The sequence below is a fragment of the Macaca nemestrina genome, chromosome 7 (genome assembly GCF_043159975.1).
Source record: "Macaca nemestrina isolate mMacNem1 chromosome 7, mMacNem.hap1, whole genome shotgun sequence".
Classification (NCBI taxonomy): Eukaryota; Metazoa; Chordata; class Mammalia; order Primates; family Cercopithecidae; genus Macaca; species Macaca nemestrina.
The window spans coordinates 19,177,011-19,204,390 of record NC_092131.1 but is presented as its reverse complement, the minus strand read 5'-3'; the positions used below and the strand labels follow the sequence as shown (position 1 = coordinate 19,204,390).

The window sequence follows — 27,380 nt, the reverse complement described above, 5'->3', positions numbered from 1 at the left end:
TGACTTTGGCTGCCTGCTGCCTCAGAAGACTGAGCTCCCTGGGGGAGGGCAGCAGACATCACTGCAGCTCCAGTCTGCCATTTCTCCTCTGCAGGTGCCTGGGAAAATGGTCAGTTTAGACCCAGGAGGAATTCACCACAGTGCAGCACAGAGGCTGTGGCAGATGGTGGCCAGATTGCCTCTTTAGGTTGGACCCTGACCATACTCCCTCACTGGGTGGGGCCTCCCTGCAGGAATTTCAGCAACTCCAGCCAGAAGTTTGCAGACAGAACTCTAGTCTCCCAGGGACAGAGCTCCTGAGCACCATGGTCTCCATGGATCAGCAGACTTAGTCTTTCCCTCTGCCAACTGTGAGGAATCTGGGCAGTCCGGATGAGTGGGATTCCCCCCAGTGCAATGCACCCCCTCTGCCAAGGGGTAGTCAGAGTGCTTACATTAAGTGGGTCCTGGATCTTGTGCCTCCTGACTGGGTGAGACCACCCCAACAGGGGTTGCTAGACACCTTATACAGGGGCGTTCCCACTGGTATCAGTTTAGTGACCCTCTGGGTCAAAGATCCCAGGGAAAGGAGCAGGCAGCCACCTTTACTGTTTTGCAGCCTCCACTGATGACACCTCTAGGTGTGGGAGGGACCCAGGCAAAGAAGGTCTGGAGCGGACCTCCAGCAAACCTCAACTGGAAGAGCAAGAGGGGCCTGACTGTTAAAAGAAAAACAGGCCAGGCATAGTGGCTCATGCCTGTAATTCCAGCACTTTTGGGAGGCCGAGGCAGGTGGATCTTGAGGTCAGGAGTTCAAGACCAGCCTGGCCAAGATGGTGAGACCCTGTCTCTACTAAAAACTACAAAAAAGTTAGCTGGGTGTGGTGGCAGGTACCTGTAATCCCAGCTACTTGGGAGGCTGAGGCAGAGAATTGCTTGAACCCAGGAGGTGGAGGTTGCAGTGTGCCAAGATCATGCCACTGCACCCCAGCCTGAGTGACAGAGCAAGACTCTGTCTCAAAAAAAAAAAAAAAAAAAGAAAAGATAAAGAAAAAGAAAAACAAACAGCAATAACAAGAGCATTGACAAAAAAGCCCCTACAAAAACCCCATCCAAAGGTCAGTAGCCTCAAAGATTGAAGCTAGATAAACTAACAAAGATGAGACAGAATCAAAGAACAAAATGCTGAACACTCAAAAAGCCAGAGTGCCTCTTCTCCTCCAAATTAACACAACACCTCTCCAGCAAGGGCACAGAACTGGGCAAAAGCTGAGATGGATGAACTGACAGAAGCAGGCTTCAGAAGGTGGGTAATAATGAATTTTGCTGAGCTAAAGGAACATGTTCTAACCCAACGCAAAGAAGCTAAGAAACATGATAAAACATTACAGCAGCTGTTAATGAGAATAACCAGTTTAGAGAGGAACATAAATGACCCGATGGAGCTGAAAAACACAACCAAGAATGTTACAACACAACCACAAGTATCAATAACTGAACAGACCAAGCATAGGAAAGAATTTCAGAGCTTGAAGACTATCTTGCTGAAATTAAAACACACATACAAGATTAGAGAAAAAAAAAAAAAAAAGAAGGAAAAAGAATGAGCAAAACCTCTGAGAACTATGGGATTATGTAGAAAGACTGAACCTGTGACTGATTGGGGCACCCGAATAGAACAAAGCTGTAAAACATAATTCAGGATATCATCCAGGAGAACTTCTCCAATCTAACAAGACAGGCCAAAACTCAAATTCAGGAAATCCAGAGAATCCCAGTAAGATACTCCACAAGAAGATCAACCCCAAGATACATAATCATCAGATTCTCCAAGGTCAAAATGAAGGAAAAAAATGTTAAGGGCAGCCAGAGATAAAAGTCAGGTCCCCTAGAAAGGGGAGCCCATCAGACTAACAGTGGACCTCTCAGCAGAAGCCCTACAAGCCAGGAGAGACTGGGGGCCAATATTCAACATTCTTAAAGAATTTCCAACTCGGAATTTCATATGCAGCCAAACCAAGCCTCATAAGTGAAGGAGAAATAAAATCCTTTTCAGACAAGCAAATGTTGAGGGAATTGGTCACCACCAGGCGTGCCTTGCAAGAACTCCTGAAGGAAGCACTAAATATGGAAAGGAAAAAGTGTTACCAGCCACTGCAAAAACACACTGAAGTACAAAAATCAATGACACTATGAAGCAACTACACTAAGTGTGCAAAATAACCAGCTAGCATCGCGATGACAGGATCAAATTCACACATAACAATATTAACCTTAAATGTAAATTAGCTAAATGCCCCCAATTAAAAGACAGGGAATGGCATGCTGGATAAAGAGTCACGACCCATTGGTGTGCTATATTCAAGAGACTTATCTCATGCATAAAGACACATACAGGCTCAAAATAAAGGGATGGAGGAAAATTTACCAAGCAAATAGAAAGCAGGAAAAAGCAGGGAGTGCAATCCTAGTTTCTAACAAAACAGATTTTAAACCAGCAAAGATCAAAAAAGACAAAGATGGGCATTATATAATGGAAATGAGATCAATTCAACAAGTAAAGCTAACTATCCTAAATATACATGCACCCAGTACGGGAGCACCCAGATTTATAATACAAGTTCTTAGAGACCTATGAAGAGACAACTTAGACTCCCACATAACAGTGTGAGACTTTAACATCCCACTGTCAACATTAGATCATCAAGACAGAAAATTAACAAAGATATTCAGGACTTGAACTCAGCACTGGATCAAGTGGACCTGATAGATATCTACAGAACTCTCCAACCAAAAACAATAGAATATATATACTTTCTTCTTGGCACCACATAGCACGTACCCTAAAATCAATCACATAATTGAAAGTAAAACACTCCTCAGCAAGGACAAAAGAACTGAAATCTTAACAGTCTCTCAGACCACAGCACTATCAAATCAGACCTCAAGATTAAGAAAATCACTTAAAACCACACAACTACACGGAAGTTGAACAATCTGCTCCTAAATGACTCCTGGGTAAATAATGAAATTAAGGCAGAAATCAAGAAGTTCTTTGAAACCAATAAGAACATGGAGGCAAGATACCAGAATCTCTGGGACACAGCTAAAGCAGTGTTAAGAGGGAAATTTATAGCCATAAATGCCCACATCAAAAAGCTAGAAAGATCTCAAATTGACACCCTAATATCACAACTATAAGAACTAGAGAACCAAGAGCAAACTAACCCCAAAGCTAGCAGAAAACAAGAAATAACCAAGATCAGAGCAGAACTGAAGGAAATAGAGACACGAAAAGCCCTTCAAAAAATATTAATGAATCCAGGGGCCAGTTTTTGAAAAAATAAATAAAATAGACCATTAGCTAGACTAATAAAGAAGAATCAAATAGACACAATAAAAAATGATAAAGGGGACATCACCATTGATCCCACAGAAATACAAACAACTATCAGAGAATACTATAAACATCTCTATGCAAATAAACTAGAAAATCTAGAAGAAATGGATAAATTCCTGGACACATACACCCTCCAAAGACTGAACCAGGAAGAAGCTGAATCCCTGAATAGACCAATAACAAGTTCTGAAATTGAGGCAGTAATAAATAGTCTACCAACCAAAGACAGCCCAGGACCAGACAGATTTACAGCTGAATTCTACCAGAGGTACAAAGAGGAGCTGGTACCATTTCTTCTGAAACTATTCCAAACAACTGAAAAAAAGGGACTCCTCCCTAACTCATTTTTTTGAGGCCAGCATCATCTTGATACCAAAACCTGGCAGAGATGCAACAAAAAAAGAAAACTCCAGGCCAATATGCCTGAAGAACATTGATGCAAAAGTCCTCAATCAAATACTGGCAAATTGAATCCAGCACACATCAAAAAGATTATTCACCACGATCAAGCTGTCTTCATCCCCAGGATGCTAGGCTTGTTCAACATACACAAATCAATAAACATAATTCATCAGATAAACAGATCTAAAGACAAAGACCATATGATTATCTTAGTAGATGCAGAAAATACCTTCGATAAAATTCAACATCCCATCATGTTAAAAACTCTCAATAAACTAGGTATTGATGGAACATACCTCAAAATAATAATGGTAAACCCCACAATGAGTATCATACTGAATGGGCAAAAGCTGGAAGCATTCCCCTTGAAAACTAGCACAAGACAAGGATGCTCTCTCTCACGACTCCTATTCAATATTGGAATTTCTGGCCAGGGCCATCAGACAAAAGAAAGAAATAAAGTGTATTCCAATAGGAAGAGAGGAAGTAAAACTGTCTCTGTTTGCAGATGACATGATCATATATCTAGAAAACCCCATTATCTCGGCCCAAAAGTATCTTAAGCTGATAGGCAACTTCAACAAAGTCAAAGGATACAAAATCAATGTGCAAAAACTACCAGCATTCCTATATACCAACAATAGACAGAGAGCCAAATCATGAATAAATTCACATTCACAATTGCTATGAAGAGAATAAAATACTTAGGAATATAGCTAACAAGGGAAGTGAAGGACCTCTTCAAAAACTACAAACCACTGCTCAAGGAAATAAAAGAGGACAGAAACAAATGAAATAATTTCATGCTCATACATAGGAAGAATCCATATTGTGAAATGGCCATACTGCCTGTATTAGTCTGTTCTCACACCACTATGAAGAAATACCTGGCTGGGTGTGGTGGCGGACACCTATAATCCCAGCACTTTGCAAGGCTGAGGCGAGCAGATCACTTGAGGTCAGGAGTTGAAGACCAGCCTGGCCAACATAGTGAAACCCTGTCTCTACTAAAAGTACAAAAATTAGCTGGGCATGGTAGTGCATGTCTGTAATCTCAGCTACTCAGGAGGCTGAGGCAGGAGAATCACTTGAACCCGGGAGGCAGAGGTTGCAGTGAGCTCAGATTGTGCCACTGCACTCCAGCCTGGGCTAAAAAGGTGAGACTTCATCTCAAAAACAACAACAACAACAACAAAAACCCCAGAGACGTGGTAATTTATAAAGGAAAGAGATTTAATTGACTCACAGTTCTGCATTACTGAGGAGGCCCCACGAAATTTACAATCATAGCAGAAGGCAAAGGAGGAGCAGGCACTTTCTTCACAGGGCAGCAGAATGGAGTGAGTACAAGCAGGTGAAATCCCAGACAGATAAAACCATTAGATGTTGTGAGACTCACTATCACAAGAACAGCACAGGAAAGACCTGCCCCCATGATTCAATTACCTTCCACCAAGTCCCTCCCACAACACGTGTGAATTCAAGATGAGATTTGGGTGGGAATACAGCCAAACCATATCATTCTGACCCTGGCACCTCCCAAATCTCATGTCCTCACATTTCAAACCCAATCATGCCTTCCCAACAGTCCACCAAAGTCTTAACTCATTTCACCATTAACTCAAAAGTCCACAGTCTAACATCTCATCTGGGACAAGGCAAGTCCCTTCCACCTATGAGCTTGTAAAATCAAAAGCAGTTAGTTACTTCCTAGATACAATGGGAATACAGGCTTTGGGTAATACAGCTGTTCCAAATCGGGGAGACTGGCCAAAACCAAGGGGTTACAGGCCCCATTGAAGTCCAAAATCCAGCAGGGCAGTCAGATCTTAAAGCTCCAGTGATCTCCTTTGACTCCATGTCTCACATCCAGGTCATGCTGATGCAAGAGGTGGGTTTCCATGGTCTTGGGCAGCTCCGCCCCCGTGGCTTTGCAGAGTATAGCCCCCTTCCTGACTGCTTTCACGGGCTGGCATTGAGTGCCTGAGGTTTTTCCAGGCACATGGTGCAAGCTGTCTGGTGTTCTACCATTCTGGGGTCTGAAGGATGGCTGCCCTCTTCTCACACCTCCACTAGGCAGTGCCCCAGTAGGGACTCTGTATGGGGGCTCCGACCCCACATTTCCCTTTTGCACTGCCCTAGCAGAGGTTCTCCATGAGGTCCCCACCCCTGCAGCAAACTTCTGCCTGGGCATCCAGGCACTTCCATACATCCTCTGAAATTTAGGTGGAGGTTCCCAAACCTCAATTCTTTACTTCTGTGCACCTGCAGGCTCAACACCACATGGAAGCTGCCAAGGCTTGGGGCTTCTGATCTGAAGCAACAGTCCAAGCTGTACTTTGGCCCCTTTCAGCCATAGATGGAACAGCTGGAATGCAGGGTACCAAGTCCCTAGGCTGCACAGAGTAGGCGGGACCTGGGCCTGGCCCGTGAAACCATCTTTTCCTCCTAGGCTTCCAGGCATCTGATGGGAAGGGCTGCCGTGAAGACTTCTGACATGCTCTGAAAACACTTTCCCCATTGTTTTGGGAATTAACATTCAGCTCCTCATTATTTATGCAAACTTCTGCAGCTGGCTTGAATTTCTCCTCAGAAAATGAGATATTCTTTTCTATCACAGTCAGGTTGCAAATTTCCTGAACTTTTATGCTCTGGTTCCCTTTGAAAACTGAATACTTTAAACATCACCAAAGTCACCTCTTGAATACTTTGTTGCTTAGAAATTTCTTCCTCCAGATACCCTAAATCATCTCCCTCAAGTTCAAAGTTCCACAAATCTCTAGGGGAGAGGGAAAATGCCACCAGTCTCTTTGCTAAAACATAACAAGAGTCACCTTTGCTCCAGTTCCCAACAAGTTCCTCATCTCCATCTGAGACCACCTTAGCCTGGATTTCATTGCCTGTATCATTATCAGCATTTTGGTCAAAGCCATTCTACAAGTCTCTAGGAAGTTCCAAACTTTCTCACATTTTCCTGTCTGCTTCTGAGCCCTCCAAACTGTTCCAACCTCTGCTTGTTACCCAGTTCCAAAGTTGCTTCCACATTTTCAGGTATCTTTTCAGCAGCATCCCACTCTACTGGTACCAATTTACTGTATTAGTCCGTTCTCACACTGCTATGAAGAAACACCTGAGATGGGGAAATTTGTAAAGGAAAGAGATTTAATTGACTCACAGTTCCACACTTCCTGAGTTCCAGGAAGCTTACAATCATGGCAGAAGGCAAAGGAAAGCAGGCATCTTCTTCACAGGGTGGCAGGCTAGAGTGAGTGCAAGCAAGTGAAATGCCAGACACATGAAACCATCAGATGTCATTGGACTCACTCTCATGAGAACAGCACGGGAAGACCTGCCCCCATGATTCAATTACCTCCCACCAGGTCCCTCCCACAACATGTGGGAATTCAAGATGAGATTTGGGTGGGGACACAGCCAAACTGTATCACTGCTCAAGGTAATTTATAGATTCAATGGTCAGAAATAAGACCACATATCTATGACCGTTTGATCTTTGACAAACCTGAAAACAACAAGTAATGGGGAAAGGATTTTCTATTTATTTATTTGTTTGTTTGTATTTTTTCTGAGACAGAGTCTTGCTCTGTCTCTCAAGATGGAGTGCAGTGGCATGATCTCAGCTCACTGCAACCTTCACCTCCTGGGTTCAAGCAATTCTCTTGCCTAAGCCTCCCAAGTAGCTAGGACTACAGGCACACACCACCACAACTGGCTAATTTTTGTATTTTTAGTAGATACAGGGTCTCACCATGTTGGTCAGACTGGTCTCAGACTCCTGAGCTCACGCGATCTGCCCACCTTGGCCTCCCAAAGTGCTAGGATTACAGGCATGAGTCACCACACCGGCCAGATTTCCTATTTAATAAATGGTGCTAGGAAAACTGGCTAGCCACATGCACAAAATTGAAACTGGACCCCTTCCTTACACCTTATACAAAAACTAACTCAAGATGGATTAAAGACTTAAATGTAAAACCCAAAACTATAAAAACCCTCGAAGAAAATCTAGGCAATACCATTCAGGACACAGGTACAGGCAAAGATTTAATGATGAAAATGTCAAAAGCAATTGCAACAAAAGCAAAATTTGACAAATGGGATCTAATTAAAATAAAGAGCTTCATCACAGCAAAAGAAACTATCATCAGAATGATAAGGCAACCTACAGAATGGGAGAAAATTTTTTGCAATCTGTCCATCTGACAAAGGTCTAGTATCTAGAATCTACAAGGAACTTAAAAAAAATTCACAAGAAATAACCCCATTAAAAGGTGGGCAAAGGACATGAGCAGACAGTTCTCAAAAGAAGACATTTATGCAGCCGAGAAACATATTTAAAAAAGCTCAACATCACTGATCATTAGAAAAATGCAAATCAAAACCACATTGAGATACCATCTCACACCAGTCAGAATGGCGATGATTAAATAGTCAAGAAACAACAGATGCTGCTAAGGCTGTGGAGAAATAGGAACACTTTTACTCTGTTGGTGGGAATGTAAATTAGCTTAAACATTGTGGAAGACAGTGTGGTGATTCCTCAAAGACCTAGAACCAGAAACACCATCTGACCCAGCAATGTCATCACTGAGTATACACAAAGGAATAGAAATCATTCTATTACAAAGATACTTGCACACATATGTTCACTGCAGCACTATTCACAATAACAAAGACATGGAATCAACTCAAATTCCCCCCAATGATAGACTTGAAAAAGAAAATGTGGTACATATACACCATGGAATACTATGCAGCCATAAAAAGTAACAAGATCATGTCCTTTGTGGGGACATGGATGGAGCTGGAAGCTATTATCCTCAGCAAACTAACACAGGAACAGAAAACAAAATACTGCATGTTCTCCTTTATAAGTGGGAGCTGAACAATAAGAACATAAGGATACAGGGAGAGGAACACACACTGGGGCCTGTTGGGGGGCAGGGGGGCGGGAGAGCATTGGGATAAACAGCTAATGCACATGGAGCTTAGTATCTAGGTGATGGGTTGACAGGTGCAACAAGCCATCATGGCACATGTTTTCCTATGTGACAAACCTGCACATCCTGCACATGTATCCCAGAACTTAAAATAACGTAAAATAAAAAAAAATTTTTAAAGCCACATCTGCCCTAACAGTATAGGAGACTAGTCTTGCACCTGAACCTCCTAGACAAAACTGGAATTCATGAAGGGACGTACATTAATTGTACTCATTACAGTACTAGCTTTCAAATTTTTATGTTAATTTTAGGTTCCAAAATACTCATAGTGATAATCTAATACCATTATTTCCAAATTTAAAAAAAAAATGTTATCTCTGAATCATTAGCATCCAGAGTAAACATGGGTTATATAGTTTTTTGAAAAATTTTCTTCCCTCAAGTTTCACAGAGATAATGGTCAACTAAGCAAAATGGATACTGTGAGAAAAATTCTTACTCTAATTTGAAGACTTTTTGAACACTGGAATATGAACACAGTATTGGTTTCCTAGAGGCTGTAACAAATTACCATAAACTGTGTGTCCTAAAACAACAAAAATTCATTCTCTCACAGTTCTGGAGACTAGAAATCTGAAATCAAGATGTTGGCAGAGCTATGCTCTATTGTGAAAGTTCTTGGGAATAATCCTTCCTTGTTCTCTCTAGCTTCTGGTGGTTGTAGCAATCCTTGGTGCTCCTTGGTTTATAGGTACATCACTCCAATCCTCTGCTTCCATCATCATGCTGCATTCTCCCAGTGTGTCTGTGTCCCTATATCTTCACATGGCCTTCTTATAAGGACATCAGTCATTGGATTTAGAGCCCAACCAAATCTGGTATGCCTTTGCCTTAAGCTGATTGTATCTGCTAAGACTCTATTTCTAAATGAGGACACATTCACAAGTACTGGGGGGTTAGAACTTCAACATATTTTTTCAGGGGGACACAACTCAACTCACAACAAATACAATAGTAATGAATTATAATTTCCTTCTACAAATCATAAATCTAAAGACAATATAACCTGGAAATGTTTTCTTTAAAATAAATATTATAGCTTGCTATCAAAAAAGGGGCTATAGCCAGGCATGGTGGCTCATGCTTGTAATCTCAGCACTTTGGGAGGCTGAGGTGGGTGAATCACTTGAGGTCAGGAGTTCAAGACCAGCCTGGCCAACGTGGTGAAACCCCGTCTCTACTAAACATACAAAAATAAGCCAGCCATGGTGGTGCACACCTGTAGTCCCTGTTACTCAGGAGGCTGAGGCAGGAGAATCGCTTGAACTCGGGAGGTGGAGGATGCATTGAACCAAAATCACGCCACTGCACTCCAGCCTGGGTGATAGAGCAAGACTCCATCTCAAAGAATAAAAATAAAAAATAAAAAAATAAAGGTGCTATAGTCCCTACAAAAAAACCTTTTTCAAAAAAAAGTCCTCGAAGCCATCAAACAAGAGATAGTATTATCTGATGATAAAAGAGTCACAGGAAATTTAGAACTGGATTATACTTATTTTTCACCATTACTCTGACTAGTGTATAGAGTAGTGTATAGTATAGTGTAGCATATAGTAAGGGCCTTTTAGGTCATTGGAAAAATTTGCTCAAAATTAATTACTTTTCAACTCAATAATATCATTAATAAACTTTGCTCTTCAAGGTTGCTTTAAAAGAAACATCAATTATTTTATTTCAGTGTTTTATGCTGAAACTTTCTTCATTTTTCACCTCGAGCCAGGAGTTAGAGACCAGCCTGGGCAACAGGGTACAATCTCATGTCTACACAAAATACAAAAATTAGCTAGTAAAAAATTATTGGTAATAATTTATCGATAATTAAAATACTGCACAGCTATACTTACATTGTTATGATTTTGTCTTTTTATATTTCAATATACTAAACATTAAATTATATATTTAGTTTCACTAATTTTACTTTAAATTTTTTTGACTCATGAATATCGTAAGAAATAAAATACAGATATTTAATTACATGCAATTTTTTTTTGGCAAAAACTCTCCAAACAGCATATTGTCATTTTCTTCTAGAATTACAACCATATCTCAGGAGAAAAACAGAGAAACCTTTTTTTAAAAATGTGTCTGGCAATAAAGACTTTATGAAAGAAGCTTATCTAACCTGGCCTGGGTTCTCCATACAGGAGGAAAAATCATACTTGAGAATTCACAAACACAGGGTGGCTTTCGCAAACCTTAGATTCAAAATTATACTAATTACATGATTTATGTAATCCCAGTTAAATAAATTTTCAGTGGTTCTTGATGGTAGCACACAAGACACCTGAAGAAAGAAACACATAATCTCTACAGAAGCACACACCCTCGATGCAGACATCATGGGATTCCCACAGGTAAAGCCCAATCAAACATGAACTTACAATACAAATATAAAATGCACAAGAAGGTGGACCACTAGGAGGGAGTCAGCAGAAAAAAAACAAACAAACAAACAAGAAAACATCCAAAGAATGGGAAGAAAAACACAGCATAATGAGATCCTTGGAGATAATTAGATTTTATATTCTTTATCTGAAATGGGTAGTTAAGATTAAAGATAGAAAAGAGTAGATCTAAAATATAAACAAGAAGTATGACATTAAAATATCTCAGGCAAACTTGAAAACAAATAGAAGTTATAAAAGTGACAATTATCAAAATTAACTAATGGGTAGGTTAAAAACAGATGGGAATGAACTGCTATAAAAAGAATTAAAAACTAGAATAAAGATCTAAAAAATTACACAGATGCTACACAGAGACAGACGGAAAACATGAGATGAGCAAGACGAGGACTAACAGTGTAGAATTAAAAAACAGAAAGTCCATTATAAACTCGGAATTGGCCAGGTGCCGTGGCTCACGCCTGTAATCCCAGCACTTTGGGATGCCACGGTGGGCAGATCATGAGGTCAGGAGATCAAGACCAGCCTGGCCAAGACGGTGAAACCTCTTCTCTACTAAAGATACAAAAATTAGCCAGGCATGGTGGTGGGTGCCTATAATCCCAGCTACTCGGAAGGCTGAGGCAGAACCACTTGAACCCAGGAGGTGGAGGTTGCAGTGAATTGAGATCGCAACACTGCACTCCAGCCTGGGCGACAGAGCAAGACTCTGCCTCGAAAAAAAAAAAAAAAACAAACTCAGATTTGATTATAATTAAAACTTAAATCTAGAGGATATAAGTTTTTAACAGAAACTTTCCAATATGTATGGCCAGAAGCAGTGGCTCACACCTGTAATCCCAACACTTTGGAAGGCTGAGGCAGGTGGATCACCTGAAGTCAGGAGTTCGAGACCAGTCTGGCCAACATGGCAAAATCGTGCCTTTACTAAAAATACAAAAAATTAGCTGGGCATGGTGGCAGCTGCCTGTAATCCCAGCTACTTGGGAGGCTGAGCCAGGAGAATAGCTTGAACCTAGGAGGTGGAGGTGGCAGTGAGCCAAGATTACGCCATTGCACTCCAGCCTGGGCAACAAGAGTGAAACTCCATCTCAAAAAAAAAGAAACTTTCCAATATGTCATTATATAGAAAAGTGCAAAAGGCTGGCAAAAATTTAGAAAGCATTTACTTCATGAACATTAAGAATATAAACATTAGGTCGGGCACAGTGGTTCACACCTGTCATCCCAGCACCTTGGGAGGCCAAGGCAGGCTTGAGCCAGGAGTTAGAGACCAGCCTGGGCAACATGGTAAAATCTCATGTCTACACAAAATACAAAAATTAGCTAGGTGTGGTGGTGCATGCCTGCAGTTCCAGCTATTCAGGAGGCTGAGATGGGAGGATCACTCAGCTTGGCAGGTGGAAGTTGCAGAGATTGTGCCACTGTACTCCAGCCTGGGTGACAGAGTAAAACACTGTCTCAAAAAAAAAAAAAAATCATAATCACTAAGCCATGTTGCATTTTTATACTTCTTTAACTGATTGCCATAAAATTGAGCTGTTTGCTAGAAATTTTCCTATGACAAGCTACTTTAAATATAGTGAATTATTTTTTATAAAATGTTAAGTCTCAGGATCATAATAGATGTACATTCATTTGTTGAGGAAAACAGTATTTGCTTATTGAATGATTCAAAGAGATACTATGTTTTATAATATTTAATCCAGCATGACTTTAGTGATCTTGTTATAATTAACCAGTATAAAACCACACATATCCCTTTTAAGTTAAAATCCACCTGTTTTCCTCTTGAATCAATGATAGAAATTAAAATAAAGGTGAATATAGAAGAATATATATAAGTTTTTGACACAGGGTCTCACTTTGTCACCTAGGCTGGAGTGCAGTGGCGTGTTCATGGCTCACTGCAGCCTTGGCTTGCTGGGCTCAAGCAGTCCTCCTGCTTCAGCCCCCCAAGTAGCTGGGACTACAGATGCACGCCACCACGCCCAGCTAATTTTTGTATTTTTTTGTAGAGACAGGATTTTTCCACTCCTGAGCTCGAGCAATCTGCCCACCTTGGCCTCTCAAAGTGCTGAGATTACAGGCATAAGCCACCGTGTCTGGCCCTTAACGAAGAATATTTAAAAACAAAAATATAGAATCATGAATTTTCTATACAACCTAACGTAAAGATCTTGTCCTAGAAGGAGCCACTAACACTAGCAGACAATTTTTCAGTACTAATATAAGACATACATCCACAGATTCGGAAAGCACAACAAATCCTAAGCAGCATACATGAATTCAGAGACATGCATGATGTTATTAAACCACAGAACTGCAGAAAAAAGTAAAAGAGAGAAGTGGAAACAAGAAGACTCATATATTTCAACCAAGAACTCCAGAAGCAGTTGTATTAGCATTTAAGAATGAGAGTAAAAAATCAAAATATGTTCAGACTAGTGGTATACTAAGGTCAGGGTAGTTGTAACAGTTTATTCTAAGTGTCAACATGCTGCCTATAGAGAACTTTTAAATAATAATAATAAAACTGAATAAAAATTAATCTGCTTTTTAGGAACAGTGATGTCAGTGACAAAATACTTTTGCTGCCAGGATAGACCACTTCCACCATTCTGCCCTTGATAAACCACTGATTCAGACAAAAGGAGCTAAGTAAATTTCTAACAAATCTTTCATTAAAGAAACTCTAAGGTAGGAAAAAGAAAATGATAAAAGCAAAAAGTACGATATCCAAGAAGAAAAGGTAAACAAAGAAATGTATAAGCACAAAAAATCCTGAATAAACAATGACTGAATAAAACAATAATAATGACAATTGAAGGGGGTTATTGAGGGTAAAAAAAATTCAAAGCTGGACATCAATAACTAAAAAAGGGGAGGACAGTGACCAGAGTTCAAGTGTTCTACAGACTGTGATAAACTTTAGATTATTAGTTGTTTATATATTAAATACTTAACGGTAACTCTAAAAGAGAATAGACCATGACTTTTAAGTCAATAGAAGAATTACAATTCATGCTACCTATCTTCAAACTGGCCTTTACTGTGGTTAGATAATCCTTGCCTTCATCTGTTGATGCCATTTATATATATATATATATATATATATATATATATATATATATATATATTCGTTTTTTCTTTGAGACAGGGTCTCATTCTGTCCCCCAGGCTGGAGTGCAGGAACATGATCTCTGCTCACTGCAACCTCTGCCTCCCAAGTTCAAGAGACCCTCCGACCTCCACCTCCCAAGGACCTGGGACTATGGTCATGTGCCATCATGCCTGGCTAATTTTTGTACTTTGTGTAGAGACAGAGTTTCGCCATGTTGCCCAGGCTGGTCTTGAACCCCTGAGCTCAAGTGATCCTCCTGTCTCGGCCTCCCAACGTGTGCTGGGATTACAGACGTGAGCCACCATGCCCAGCCTTGCTATCATATTTTTTACAGTAACTATTCCTAACTTTTGCAACTAGCACTCTTCCTATAGTATCCTCATCCTATAATATTCCCTGCCACTTTGCTTAGAAACTCGAAGCTGCCCATATATCTTCAACTACCCTAGGTTAATAGTAACGGCCTTGCTCCTATAATTGAGCCTTGCCCATCTCTCTACCTGACAGCTTCATCTGCCTCCTACAAATGGACTAAGTTCTATTTACAATATCCTTCCCTCAACTGTCTACCCTCTTAGTTTCCAGTTCTTTTTTTATTTTATTTTTAGTCCCCACTATGCCTTAGAAAAGTTTCCAGTTCTAAATTATGTATAATCCATAGTCACAAAGGAGAGAAAAACTTAGCTTCTGTTTACTTCCTATATTCTTTATTCAACAAGTTATTGGAAATTTGCTCAGTTTAGGCATGATGATAGGAGGTCCCATAAAGCAAAGACTGAGTACAATTACATTTCTCTATGTGGCACCATGAGCAAGTAGACGTTGAATAAATATTTCAACATATTTAAAGTCTTTTTAAAATGTGCCTAGTCTTGCTTTCTTATATTTGTAAAGGTTAGAAAACGTGACAGTTTAACCTATGTTCAAGTCTAAGAGCCTCTTACCCTTTTTCAGCTTCCGGACAGCCAACATACAATGACTAGGAGAGAGATCCCATATTCTTAAGGTTTTATCATCACTTACAGTAGCACAGATAGGCAGATAAGGGTGTGTAGCTAAACCCCACACCTCTCCTTCCATGTGTCCCTATAAAGAAAACATAGGATCAATTTAGTGTATGCGTGTGTGTGTGTGTATTTATACACAGTTGTATTTAGAATAAAGCTAAAGATAACATTCAATAATATGTGAAAATAGATAGGATACTGAATAGTGAGTAAGTCTAACAAAACTTTTCTGTTTATCTTTGGGAAACACAATAAAATATCTCTGTAACAACTTTAGCTCCACAATTACAATATAATCAAGCGACAATTAAAGTTAGCTTGTAATCCTAAAACATTCTCTGGGTGGAGAGAATAGGAATCGGCTGCTCTGGAATGTTAGTAATTGCCACACAGGAGGCACTTTCCTGCATCAGAGAATGAGGAGCTCCACAGACCTGCTCACCAGTGAAACTAGTAAAAATCAATTAAAAAAAAAACACAACCATTAAAAGTCTCTGAAAATAGTTCCAAGGAGATGCAACAAAGGAAGGAACATTTATTCAAAAAAATCTGCTAAAATTTGTTAAGAACAGTAAGAGTCTATGGTATTTAAACTGAGATCCACTCCCTTCCTCTCTCCTTATCTAGATGGAAACTCCGAGACTGATGCAACCAAGAACACTAGGCTCTCTCTCCCTAGAGCTCCCGCTCAGAGCGCTATCTTCCCAGGCAGGGCAGGATGTCAGCATTTCTCATCCTGCCCTCAGTCTCCTGTTGCTGAGGCTAAATTCTTACTGAGCTCAGCTGACAGATGAGAGATAGCTTCTGCCCAGCCCCTCCTCCAGATGGAGGCTCTACTTTGGATACGGTGCCTCTGAGAATAATGGGGTCCTGGTGGAAACTCAGGAACAGCTGAGACTACTGTCCACCGTCCCCTCTCCCCTTACCAAGTACTCAGGGCCTAAAGCCTGAGATACTCAAAGATAAGGATTCCATTGACCTCACTCTCAACTCCACAGCCCTAGTTCAGAGATTTTGCCTGGAGGGAGAGACAACCAGAAAACCAGATAGCTCCTAATCTCTTCTCAAAGGAACTGACTTCACTTACAGAGGAGTGTGAAAAAGCTCATGCGTAAGTATGCTCTCAAAAATGGTGAAAATTGTTTTGAAAATTTCTTAACTATCCTTGAATATTTTTTCTTCTATATGGTTTTTAATATGTTTCCAGAATTTGTAAAAAAAAAAATCTAATAAAAAGGAATTGGGAGGAGACTGGTAGGCTCACTGGAAATATAGGCTAAACTGTAGGCCAGCTAGTTTGTCCAAGAGAACTAGCTGGGAGGAGCCTGCTTGGAGTCAGAAACAAACCTCAAACACTAACCTTGGGAAGTATCCCTTTAAAGGAACCTGAATTTGATTGGTTTAGCCTGTGGCACAATTTATACCTGAGGAAAATGTTGAAAACTGAAAATAATAGAGCAATAAGCTAGCAATTAAAGGAGTTTAACAGTTGGGTGTGGTCTAGGAAAGAGACAAAGATGAGGGAACCCTTCCTGAATTATATTATAAAGTCATTATTACCGTGATATTAAAGCCTGAAACTAAAGACCAATATCCCTTATAAATACTAATGCTAAAATCCTCAACAAAATAGTGGCAAACCAAATCCAATACATATAAAAAATTAGATACCACAACCAAGTAGGATTTATCCTAGGAATGCAAGATTGACATTACATAAAAAATCAATGAATGTAATATACTATATCAACAGAATTAAAAATGAAAACCACATGATCAGCTTAATAGACACAGAAAAATTGACAAATCCCTCCCCATCTATGATGAAAATGCTCCTCAAACTTGGAATAAAAGGGTAGTAACTCCTCAACTTAAAATTAGTAAGGAGCATCTATGAAAAACCCAAGTTAACATTATACTCAATGGTGGAGGACTAGATGCTTTCACTCTAAGACCAGGAACAAGACAAGGATGTTCTGTTCTCACCACTTACATTTAACAGTGTACTGGAGGTTCTAGTCAGGACAATGGGACAAGAAAAAGAAATAGCAGGCATCCAGATTGGACAAGAAGAAGTAAAACTACGTGTATTTACAGATGACATAATCTTGTATACAGAAAATCCTAAATAATCCACTATAAAACTATCAGAACTAATAAATGAGGTCAGCAAGTTTACAGGTTATAAGGTTAATGTGAAAATCTACTGCATTTTGATATACAAGAAATGAATAATATACAATCAAAATTAAGAAAACAATTGTATTTATAACAGCATTAAAAATAATGAAAGTTAAAAATAAATTTAACAAAATGAGTGCAAGATCTATACACTGAAAACTACAATACACTCAGAAAAAGTTAAAAGAAGATCTAATTAAATAGGGAGCTTATCCCATGTTCATGGACTGAAAGACTTAATGTTATGATGGCACTTACTCCCCAAAGTGATCCATGGAATAATGCTGCTACAAACACTGTACAGTTTGTTGTTGTTGTTGTTGTTGTTAAATATATGTAAACACTTCTGTAGGGTACATATATTCCTATACTTGTAATTACTATCATTTTATAATATTTTTATTTCTAGCATGGAGAGTTTCTCAAAGTTTTCTTAACTATTCTTGAATATTTTTTCTTCTATATGGTTTTTAATGTCTTTCCAGAATTTGTAAAAAATCTAATTAATATTTTGATTGTGATTAAATTTATATAACTTATTTCTTTTATTCTTTAGTAAAATCTTACAGTTTTGTTAACACAGGTCGAGTATATTTTTAGCTATATTTATTCCCCGTTACTGTATTTTTTTGTGTGTGAGCACCATTCTTTTAAAGAAATGAGGTCTCCCTCTGTCACTCAGGCTGCCATGCAGTGGTGCAATCATAGCTCACTGCACCCTTGAACTCCTGGGCTCAAGTGATCCTCCTACATTAGCCTCCTGAGTAGCTGGACTACACATGTGTGCAAGAAAACCCAGCTAATTTTATTTTATTTAGAGGTGTGTGTGTGTGGGGGGGTCTCACTATGTTGCCCAGGCTGATCTTGAACACTCGGCTTCAAGTGATTCTCCCACCTCAGCCTCCTGAGTAGCTGGGATTATTGGCATGAGCAACTGCACCTGGTGCAAGTAACATTTTATTTATTTATTTATTTATTTATTTATTTATTGAGAGGGAATCTTGCTCTGTTGCCCAGGCTGGAGTGCAGTGGCATGATCTTGGCTCACTGGAACCTCCACCTCCCAGGTTCAACCAATTCTCCTGCCTCAGCCTCCTGAGTAGCTGTGATTACAGGTGCCTGCCACCATGCCTGGCTAATTTTTGTATTTTTAGTAGAGACGGAGTTTCACCACATTGGCCAGGTTGGTCTCAAACCTGTGATCCACCTGCCTGAGCCTCCCAAAGTGCTGGGATTACAGGTGTGAGCCACGGTGCCCAGCCAGCAAGTAGCATTTTTAATATCATATCTTCTAACTAGTTATTGCTAGTGTATAGAAACACTATTGATTTTTATAAGTGGATTTTGCATCTAATCACTTTACAGAACTCTTTAATTAGTTCTAATATTTTTTCAGTTTATTCCCTTGATATTCAAGGTATAGGGTTATAACACCCAAAAATACCAATACTGTTGTCCATTCCTTTCCAACACATACACCTTAATTAGTGTTTTGTTTTACTGGATTGGCTAAGACCTCACACAAAATGCTGGACAATAATGGTGTGATCTGGTATCCTTATCTTGTTTCCAATCTCAAGAAGAAAATAAGACAATTGAAATCTTGAACTCTACAATAAATACTAAAAACAACAGGACATTTTAAAAAATTTTAACTGGGAGGCCAAAGGTTTGGCGCTTTAGGTTCCTATGTAAGCAAACCAAAGCCCAATGTAAACAGTGAAATGAAACTAGAGACTATGCCAATCAGAATCTGGCAACCAATCTCTAAGTGAGGTCTTTCCATTCTAACCAATCAAATACATTTTTTTTTTGTTTTACTTCCGGACTCAGCCTATAAAATCTCACTGCCCACACTGCTACAGTGGATCTCTCTGAGCCTTTTCCAGTGCTGCCTAATTCATGATTTTTTTTTTTTTTTTCCTGAGACAGGGTCTCACTATGTTGCTCATGCTGGGCTCAAGCAATCTGCCCACCTCATCTTCCCAAACTCCTGGGCTCAAGTGATCTGCCTGCCTCAGCCTCCCAAAATGCTGAGATTACAGGCATGAGTCACCAAGCCAGCCCTCTTTTAATGTGCAGATTAACTCTGTTAAATTTATTTTGTCTAAAGTTTTTCTCGTAACAGACATTATTTGTGACTTCTAAATCTTTTTTCACAGTTAAGAAACTGTGTTTTTAATAATTTCATATTTGGATTCATCTGTAAAAGCATACTTGTGTTAATATTTTCCAAGACATCACAAACATGTTAAACACCATGACCTCACCATCTTTTTACTTCAAAGGCATATTATGTAAGTGAAATTAAACAGTAAGACACCAATTAATTTAACATATAACATTTCGTCATCTGTTTACAAATTTTCCTTGACCCATCAAAATGTTACATTAACATTAAAGCCTGCCCAGTGTTCTCATCTAGGTGTGCTCATTGGTGGTGTAACAGCGAAGTGGGGGTTGCAGAAGAAATAAGTCTGTATTAAGAAAGAAAATTGTTTTTCAGGGTAAAAAGGCAAGCCAAAGTTTGGTGTTGCTATGTAGAGTTGCATAAGGACAATTTTTCAACAAGATGTATCCTATTTCATTTACTGTTTTATGGTATTAATTTATTTCCCTATTTTCCAGAAAAATATAATACATGGAAGAAATATAAATCTACAAATCAAATCCAGCATTCCTGATGGAAATGTTAAGGATCATATAACCAGCACCTAATCTTGCTTTTTAATTTTACATCTCTATCACATAATTTTTATATTTCTGGATTGTTTTATTATTTATATCTTTTCACTGATATTTAATTTTCAACAATAAACTTTTAGCATACATTCACATATTCATTTTTATTTTTCCTTAGAAACTTAAGAATGACCTAATAAAGAGTTTCAGAGAAAAATAATTGCCTTAGGCTCAACAAATATACCTTACATAAATAAAATTAAAAACAGACTGGGTTAAATTAATTACAACTGGTTTTTCTTTTCATTGGTCCCTTATTTTGTGATAAGAAATTACTTAAAATATTGGCAATTATTCCATATAAGAATATGTATATTTACTGATACCCAATCATTTAGCTATAACCAAATTTGATTTTTTTTCTGTATACATTAACAAATATTTCCCTAATTTAACATTATTTTTCATCACTGTCAACTTTTGGCTCTTATATATTGAAATAATCAATTGTATGTAAAGAAAAAAAAGCAAATTAGCATTTAAAATTACCTGAACCAGAAGTGTTATTGGGCCACTTTTATCCACTTCTAGTATTTCGCCATTCTTTGTGCCAACTAAAATATGACCATGTCCTAAGGATATGGCACGTATAGATGGATTATCTTCCAAGAGAAGACCTGAAATGTTAAATGAAGATGTTCTTCTAGACATACAGTTACTATAATACAAGGGTGTATATATTGCCAATTAAGCTACTTTGACAGTGAAAATCATATTACAAGGTTTTCTCCTGTATTTTTTCTAATAAATGTACTACATTATCCCCAATCATTCAATTGAGTAATCTCAAAATAAGTACCACCTATGTATTATAATTCTATGATTCTATTCTCAGATTTCCTCCTACCATTCTGACAACTATTTGTTTACCTCTTCTTACATTAGCCCTTCCTTATCCATCTCCTGCCCCTCTTAGAGTATTTACAATATTCTTATTAGTAATTTTAATTCAACTCAAGATACATAGTCAGCCCTCAGTATCCTTCAGGGATTGATTCCAGGACCACCACAGACACCAAAATCTATGGATGCTCCAGTCCCTCATATAAAATGGAGCAGTATTTGCATATAATCCACATACATCATTCCTTTTTTTTTTTTTTTCAGGATGGGGTTTTGCCATTTTGCCCAGACTGGTCTTGAACTCCTGGGCTCAGGAGATCCACCCACCTGGGACTCTCAAAGTGCTGGGATTACAGACGCAAGCTACCACGCCTGGCCCCCATATGCTTTAAATCACCTTTAGATTGCTTATATCTAGTACAATGTAAATGCTATGTAAATAGCTGTTATACTGTATTTTTAATTTATATTATTTTTATTGTTCTATTGTTACCTTTTATTTTTCTCTCGCATATTTTCTATTTGCAGTTGGTTGAATCTGAGGATATGGAACCCCCAGATACAGAGGGCCGACTATATTTATGTCTACTTGTCCTAGGGAGGCTTCAGCAACACATTAGTAAAGATGATAGACCCAACTCCTGCCCTTCCAGAGCATACAATGAGGAAAACAGACCCTGTGTTAGGGGCATATTGAAATAGGAGCACATAGCAGTGGAATCGAACTTTTTCAAGAGGAGGTGAGTACAGGTGGGGGAAATCATCCTAGAAAAAAGATCAGGTTTGACATATGAAAAATAAGTATGTTGTCAAGTAACTGGAGGGGGTAGGAGGGAAGAGGAAGGACATGTTTTAGGAAAAAGTAAAAACATGTAGAAAGGCCCAGAGGTCAGGGAGAGTGTGATGCCATGCCTTAAAGGAAGAAATGTGCTCAAAAGAAAATGCACCTTCTGGGCCCACAGCCCGGAGGATGGTCAGCGGACAGGGAGTTGGGCCTAATACTGCCCTTGCACCCTTCCTCCTCTTAAAAAAAAAAAAAAAAAAAAAAAAGCCAAGCACAGTGGCTCATGCCTGTAATTTCAGTGCTTCAGGAGGTCAAGTTTAGAGGGTCACTTGAGTTTGAGAGCAGCCTGGGCAACATAGAGAGACCCTGGCTGTACAAAAATTTGAAAATTTGCTGAGTATGGTGGCAGGCACCTTTAGTCCCAGCTACTCAGGAGGCTGAGGCAGGAGGACCACTTGAGTCTAGGGGTTCAAGGTTTCAGTGAGCTATGACTGCACCACGGCACTCCAGCCTGGGCAGCACAGCAGGACCCTGTCTCTTAAATAAACAAACAAACAAACAAACAAACAAACAAACAAATGGCAAACAGAAAAAGGGCCTGTGAGGCTAGAGAGGCAGGGTCAACAAAATGCCAAGGTGAAACAAAATGTCAAAGTTGCACACAAGTTCCTGACTGGTGATAACTGTGATGTTCACATGGAAATTTTCTTTGGAAAATTAATGTTAAAAATTAGGATTCATAATCTTGTACTTCACAAATATTTTACAATGTGCATCACAGAAAATAGATTTTTGAAAAGACGGCAATGATTCTGGTATCATTAAGTGATTTCTTCCACTTAATGCTGATGCCCAACAAGAAGGAAAAATATATGCCATGTGTTCCACCTCAGTGATCAAGCATATTAATAAGCAGTTAATCTTTTTTCCTATAAAAATCTCCCATAAGTCTCAAATCACCTTTAGATCCTGGGGCCAATGCAGCTCTTTTTATAGCATAGGTCTTGAGACATCTTTCAAAAGAGTCATCCCAAAGAGCTATTATACCATCTTTTCCTCCAGTTACAAACCCCTATGAAAAAAAAAGGTCCAAGTTAACAAAAATCTAAATTTTTTTTTAAATAGTAGCCTTTTTCCTTATATTGAAAACTTCTAGAAAAAAGAATATAGCCAAAAGTTACAGCTTGTAAAGTATAGGAATAAGCATAAGAATTCATTGTTTTTTAAACCGTCTACATGGAATCCGCAATAATACTTACAGTGACACTAAACATTTTACTTTTAGGATGGGGCTTTAGAAACATAGTTTCTAAAATCTGTAACTATACCTCAGATTACCACTCAAAGTTACATATACCCTCCTGGAGTCTACATAATAACCTCATCCTTAAAATGAGAAAACAATAATAGTAACTACCTGATAGGATATGGTGATTATATATAAACAGCTGGTTTTTGACACATAGCATGAGCTTAAGAACATGAAGTTAAACTTTAAAAAAAGAAAAAAGAAAAAAACAGCAGACCTGGCTGGCACAGTGGCTCATGCCTGTAATCCAACACTTTGAAGGCTGAGGTGGGAGAAGAGCTTAAGCCCAGGAGTTGGAGACTACACTGGGCAACATAATCTCTACCGAAAAATTTTAAAAAATTAGATGGGAGCAGGTAGCACTTGCCTGTAGTCACAGCTACTCAAGAGGCTGAGGCAGGAGGATTTCTTGAGCCCAGGAGTTGGAGGCTGCAGTGAGCTGTGATCACACCACTGCACTCCAACTTGGGTGACAGAGTGACCTGTCTCAAAACAAAACACTGCAGACCTATTTCATTCTGTGTTCAGGAGTTTGAAAAGAGAAACAAAGAAAAGTCAAGATGAGCCTAGCCCACAGACTACTGCTGGATAGTCCAGCCAAGCAGAAAGGCAGTGTTCCTTTACTTCTGAAAACGCTTTACTCTCCATGACAGATTATGTTTAACTTGAAATCTCTTTAGGTTACTTACTTTTTCCAAAGCATGCATACTGAACACTGGCCCATCATGTGCTTTCACTGTTTTTACAAGAAAGATGTCTCTCCAGATACACACATCTCCTGTGGATGTTCCAGAAAAAGCCATCTCTTCAGTCCATCCATACACTGCACACATCATTGTGTCATTTTTCCCCAGTGTGCCTATGTAGCCTTTTCTTCCAATCAATCCTCCCCCTAGTTCACAAAAAATATTATGAAAGTACCACTTTCAAAATGTATGCAATTATAAAGAAGCAAAATTCCTTTTCTACTGTTGTTGTTGTTTGAATAGAAAGGCATGCAACAGTAAGGAGAACTGAAAAATACAGGTGTCTCAATCAGTGATGCGGGTAACACCTTGCATATCTGCATTAAGACCGTAACTTTTTAGATAAACAAAGACCTGGACTAAGTCTGTTTTAATCAGTCCTTAGCACTTTTGATGATGTTTTTTAAAGTTTTCATTATGACATATTTAAGAATACAAAAAGGCATTTAAAAACCCCAATACAATGAATGCCTGTACATCCACTGACCTACAAAAAGATCCCAGAGTAACTGAAATGTCATGCCAATCTCATCTCCCTTCTTCACCCTCTGCTATTGTGAATGTGATACTGATTCTTCTCATGCATTCCTTTATATATAACATATTCGTGAATTTTTAAGCAATGTCATATTTTTTCATGTTTTAAATTTTTCTATAAATATCATCCTGTATGTATTCTTTTGCAACTTGCTTTATTCACCAATGATTTGTTATAGAGTTGTTTACATGTTAGAAAACTCACTTTCATAACCATATAGCATTCCATTATATAAACATACCATGGTTTATCCATTTTCCTATTAATGGGCATTTAAGTTACTTCCAAGTTTTTGCTATTAAAAGCAATGCTGCTTTAAACATTCTTGTAAAGGCCTCTTCTACACGAGTGCAAGAATTTCTCTAGGAATGCCTGGGAATAGTAATAGAGTAATGTGCAAAAGGCATAGCATATAGATCAAAGAGGGATCAGCTCTTGCCAAACTGTTTTCCAAAGTTTATATACCAATGCACATTCCTACTAACAGTGAAAAGAATTCCTTGTTTCCCACCTTTGGGAACAGTTTGTGTTGTCACACTGGGGAATATGAAACACCAACTGAATTTTATTGTGGTTTAAATTTGCATTTCTGTGAATATTATGCTTGATCATATTTTCATATTTTTATTGGTCATCAATCCTATTGATATCTTTTGCCCATTTTTCCCAATTGAACTCACAAATTCCTTCCCTCCTTCATTCATTCAAGAAATACATTAGCTGGGCATGGTGGTGGGCGCCTGTGGTCCCAGCCACTTGAGAGGCTGAGGCCAGAGGATAGATTGAGCCTGAGAGGCAGAGGTTGCAGTGAGCCATGATTGTGCCACTACGTTCCAGCCTAGGTGACAGAGCAAAACCCTGTCTCAAAAAAAAAAAAAAAAAAGAGAAAGAAAAAAGAAATATACATGCTAGGCACTATTCAATGTACCAGGGGTAGACTTATGAACAAAAGAGGCAAGACAACAAAATTCCTTGGAGCTTCATGGTGAAAGACAGTCAATAAATGTAACTAGTAAAATATACAGTGTGTTAGATGATGATGGGTGCTTTGGAGAAAATGTAAGCATAAAAAGGAGACAGGAAGCGGGAGGAGTCCATTTTAAGTAGGGTGGTTAAGGTAAGCCTCATCAAGATGTATCTAAATGAAAAGTTGAGGCCGGGCGCTGTGGCTCAAGCCTGTAATCCCAGCACTTTGGGAGGCCGAGACGGGCGGATCACGAGGTCAGGAGATCGAGACCATCCTGGCTAACCCAGTGAAACCCTGTCTCTACTAAAAAATACAAAAAAAAACTAGCCGGGCGAGGTGGCGGGCGCCTGTAGTCCCAGCTATTTGGGAGGCTGAGGCAAGAGAATGGCATAAACCCGGGAGGCGGAGCTTGCAGTGAGCCGAGATCCGGCCACTGCACTCCAGCCTGGGCGACAGAGCAGGACTCTGTCTCAAAAAAAAAAAAAAAAAGAAAAGTTGAAGGAGGTAGCAAGAGCAAGCCATGCTAGAAGAGTGTTCCAGGCAGAGGGAGCAGCACGGGCAAAGGCCCCAGTACAACAAGACTGAAATCGCTAAGTAACATCCAGGGAGACCAGTATGGAGTAGCAAAGAAGGGAAGACAGTAATGGGAAATGGGGTTGGAGAGGTCAAAGGCAGTATTGCAGGCCATTGTAAACATGGCCAACTTTTGTTTTACATGAGATGCAAAACATTTGAGTAGTGAAATGACAAGATCTGGCAACTGATTTATTAAGAGGTTCATTCTGACTTCTGGATTGAGAATAGATACAAGGGAGGTCAAGGATGAAAGGAGTTAGAAGGCTATTTCAATCATCTGGGCAAATGGTAAAGGTGGCAGACCAAAGTGATATCATAGAAGATGACGAAAAGTGGTCAGATTCCAAATGTATTCAGAAGACTGTCTTTTCTCAACATAGAAGGCAGAGTCATTAGTGACCTTGTAAGAGCAGCTGGGTGGAGTGGTGAGGTGAAAAAAACTAGATTTGACTTTTCTAAAGAGAAAGAAAGAGAACATAAATTGCAAATTGAAAGTAGGAACAACTGTTTAGAGGTGGTTTAGCATAGAAGTAAGATGACAAATTGATCAGCAACTGGAAAACAGAGTTGGAAGAGGGTTTTGTGTCACTTACTTAAGATGGAGAAATCACATCACACTTGTATGCTAAAAAGAAAGTCAGTAGAGAGGAAAATTGATGATACAGTAGAGAAAGGGTAGAAGAGTTAGAGTGACGCCCTTGAGTAGATGACAGAAAGTATCAAGTGCACAAGTGGGAGAACTGGCCTTTACTAGAGGGCAAAGTATCTTCTAGAGCAGGGTAGGCAAACTACAGACTGAATGCCAAATCCTGCCACTACCTGTTTTTGTACAACGTCCACTAGAGCAGGTTAGCACTCTGAGCTGCAGAGACCAAGTCTGTTTACTTCTCTGTACCCAGGGTCTGCCTCCCTGGTTTGTGGCTGTAAGTAGCATCTGCCCCAACTCTGGGCTGGCCCCCACCTACAAGCTAGAGACTCTGCTAATGGCAACTGCTTGTTATCTGGCAGTGGAATCTCAGTGTAGCAGTTGCCCCACTTCTGGTCAGCTGCCCAAATTCAGAAGGTTGGGCTCTCCAGGAACAGAAGGACACACTAGGATCTATGTGTCACTAGGGTAGAGTGAAGCTCACTATAGTTTCACTCCCCACCACAACCTGCCAGGCCCATTCCCTGGCAGACAGAATGTCTAATGGCAACTGGGTGCAAACAGGGTAAGCAGGGCAGGACAGTTTTCTCTCTTGTTCTATAATGACCTACATAATACTCTTGATTTTGTCCTTTGGCCTAGAAAACCTAAAATATTTACTATCTGGCCATTTACAGAAAAAGTTTGCCACCTTTGGTTTAGAGCACTGA

General features: G+C 39.3%; 1 protein-coding gene across 19 annotated transcripts in view; it reads right to left on the bottom strand.

Moving 5' to 3' along the window:
* The window catches only part of LOC105467670 (EMAP like 5), a 220,783-nt gene that overhangs the window by 62,311 nt on the left and 131,092 nt on the right, over positions 1-27,380 (bottom strand). For 17 of the 19 annotated variants that reach the window (XR_011625648.1, XR_011625649.1, XR_011625650.1 and 14 more), the window contains 4 exons: positions 23,887-24,089; positions 22,849-22,960; positions 20,751-20,878; positions 15,276-15,417 (listed from right to left, as the gene is read on the bottom strand). Coding sequence is in view for 16 of the 19 variants with exons in the window: in XM_071099741.1 (XP_070955842.1) it covers positions 15,276-15,417; positions 20,751-20,878; positions 22,849-22,960; positions 23,887-24,089 (585 nt within the window). In the remaining 3 variants the exon portion in view is untranslated. The remainder of the gene's footprint in view (positions 1-15,275; positions 15,418-20,750; positions 20,879-22,848; positions 22,961-23,886; positions 24,090-27,380) is intronic. The other 2 variants (XM_071099739.1, XM_071099740.1) reach the window with 1 other exon arrangement.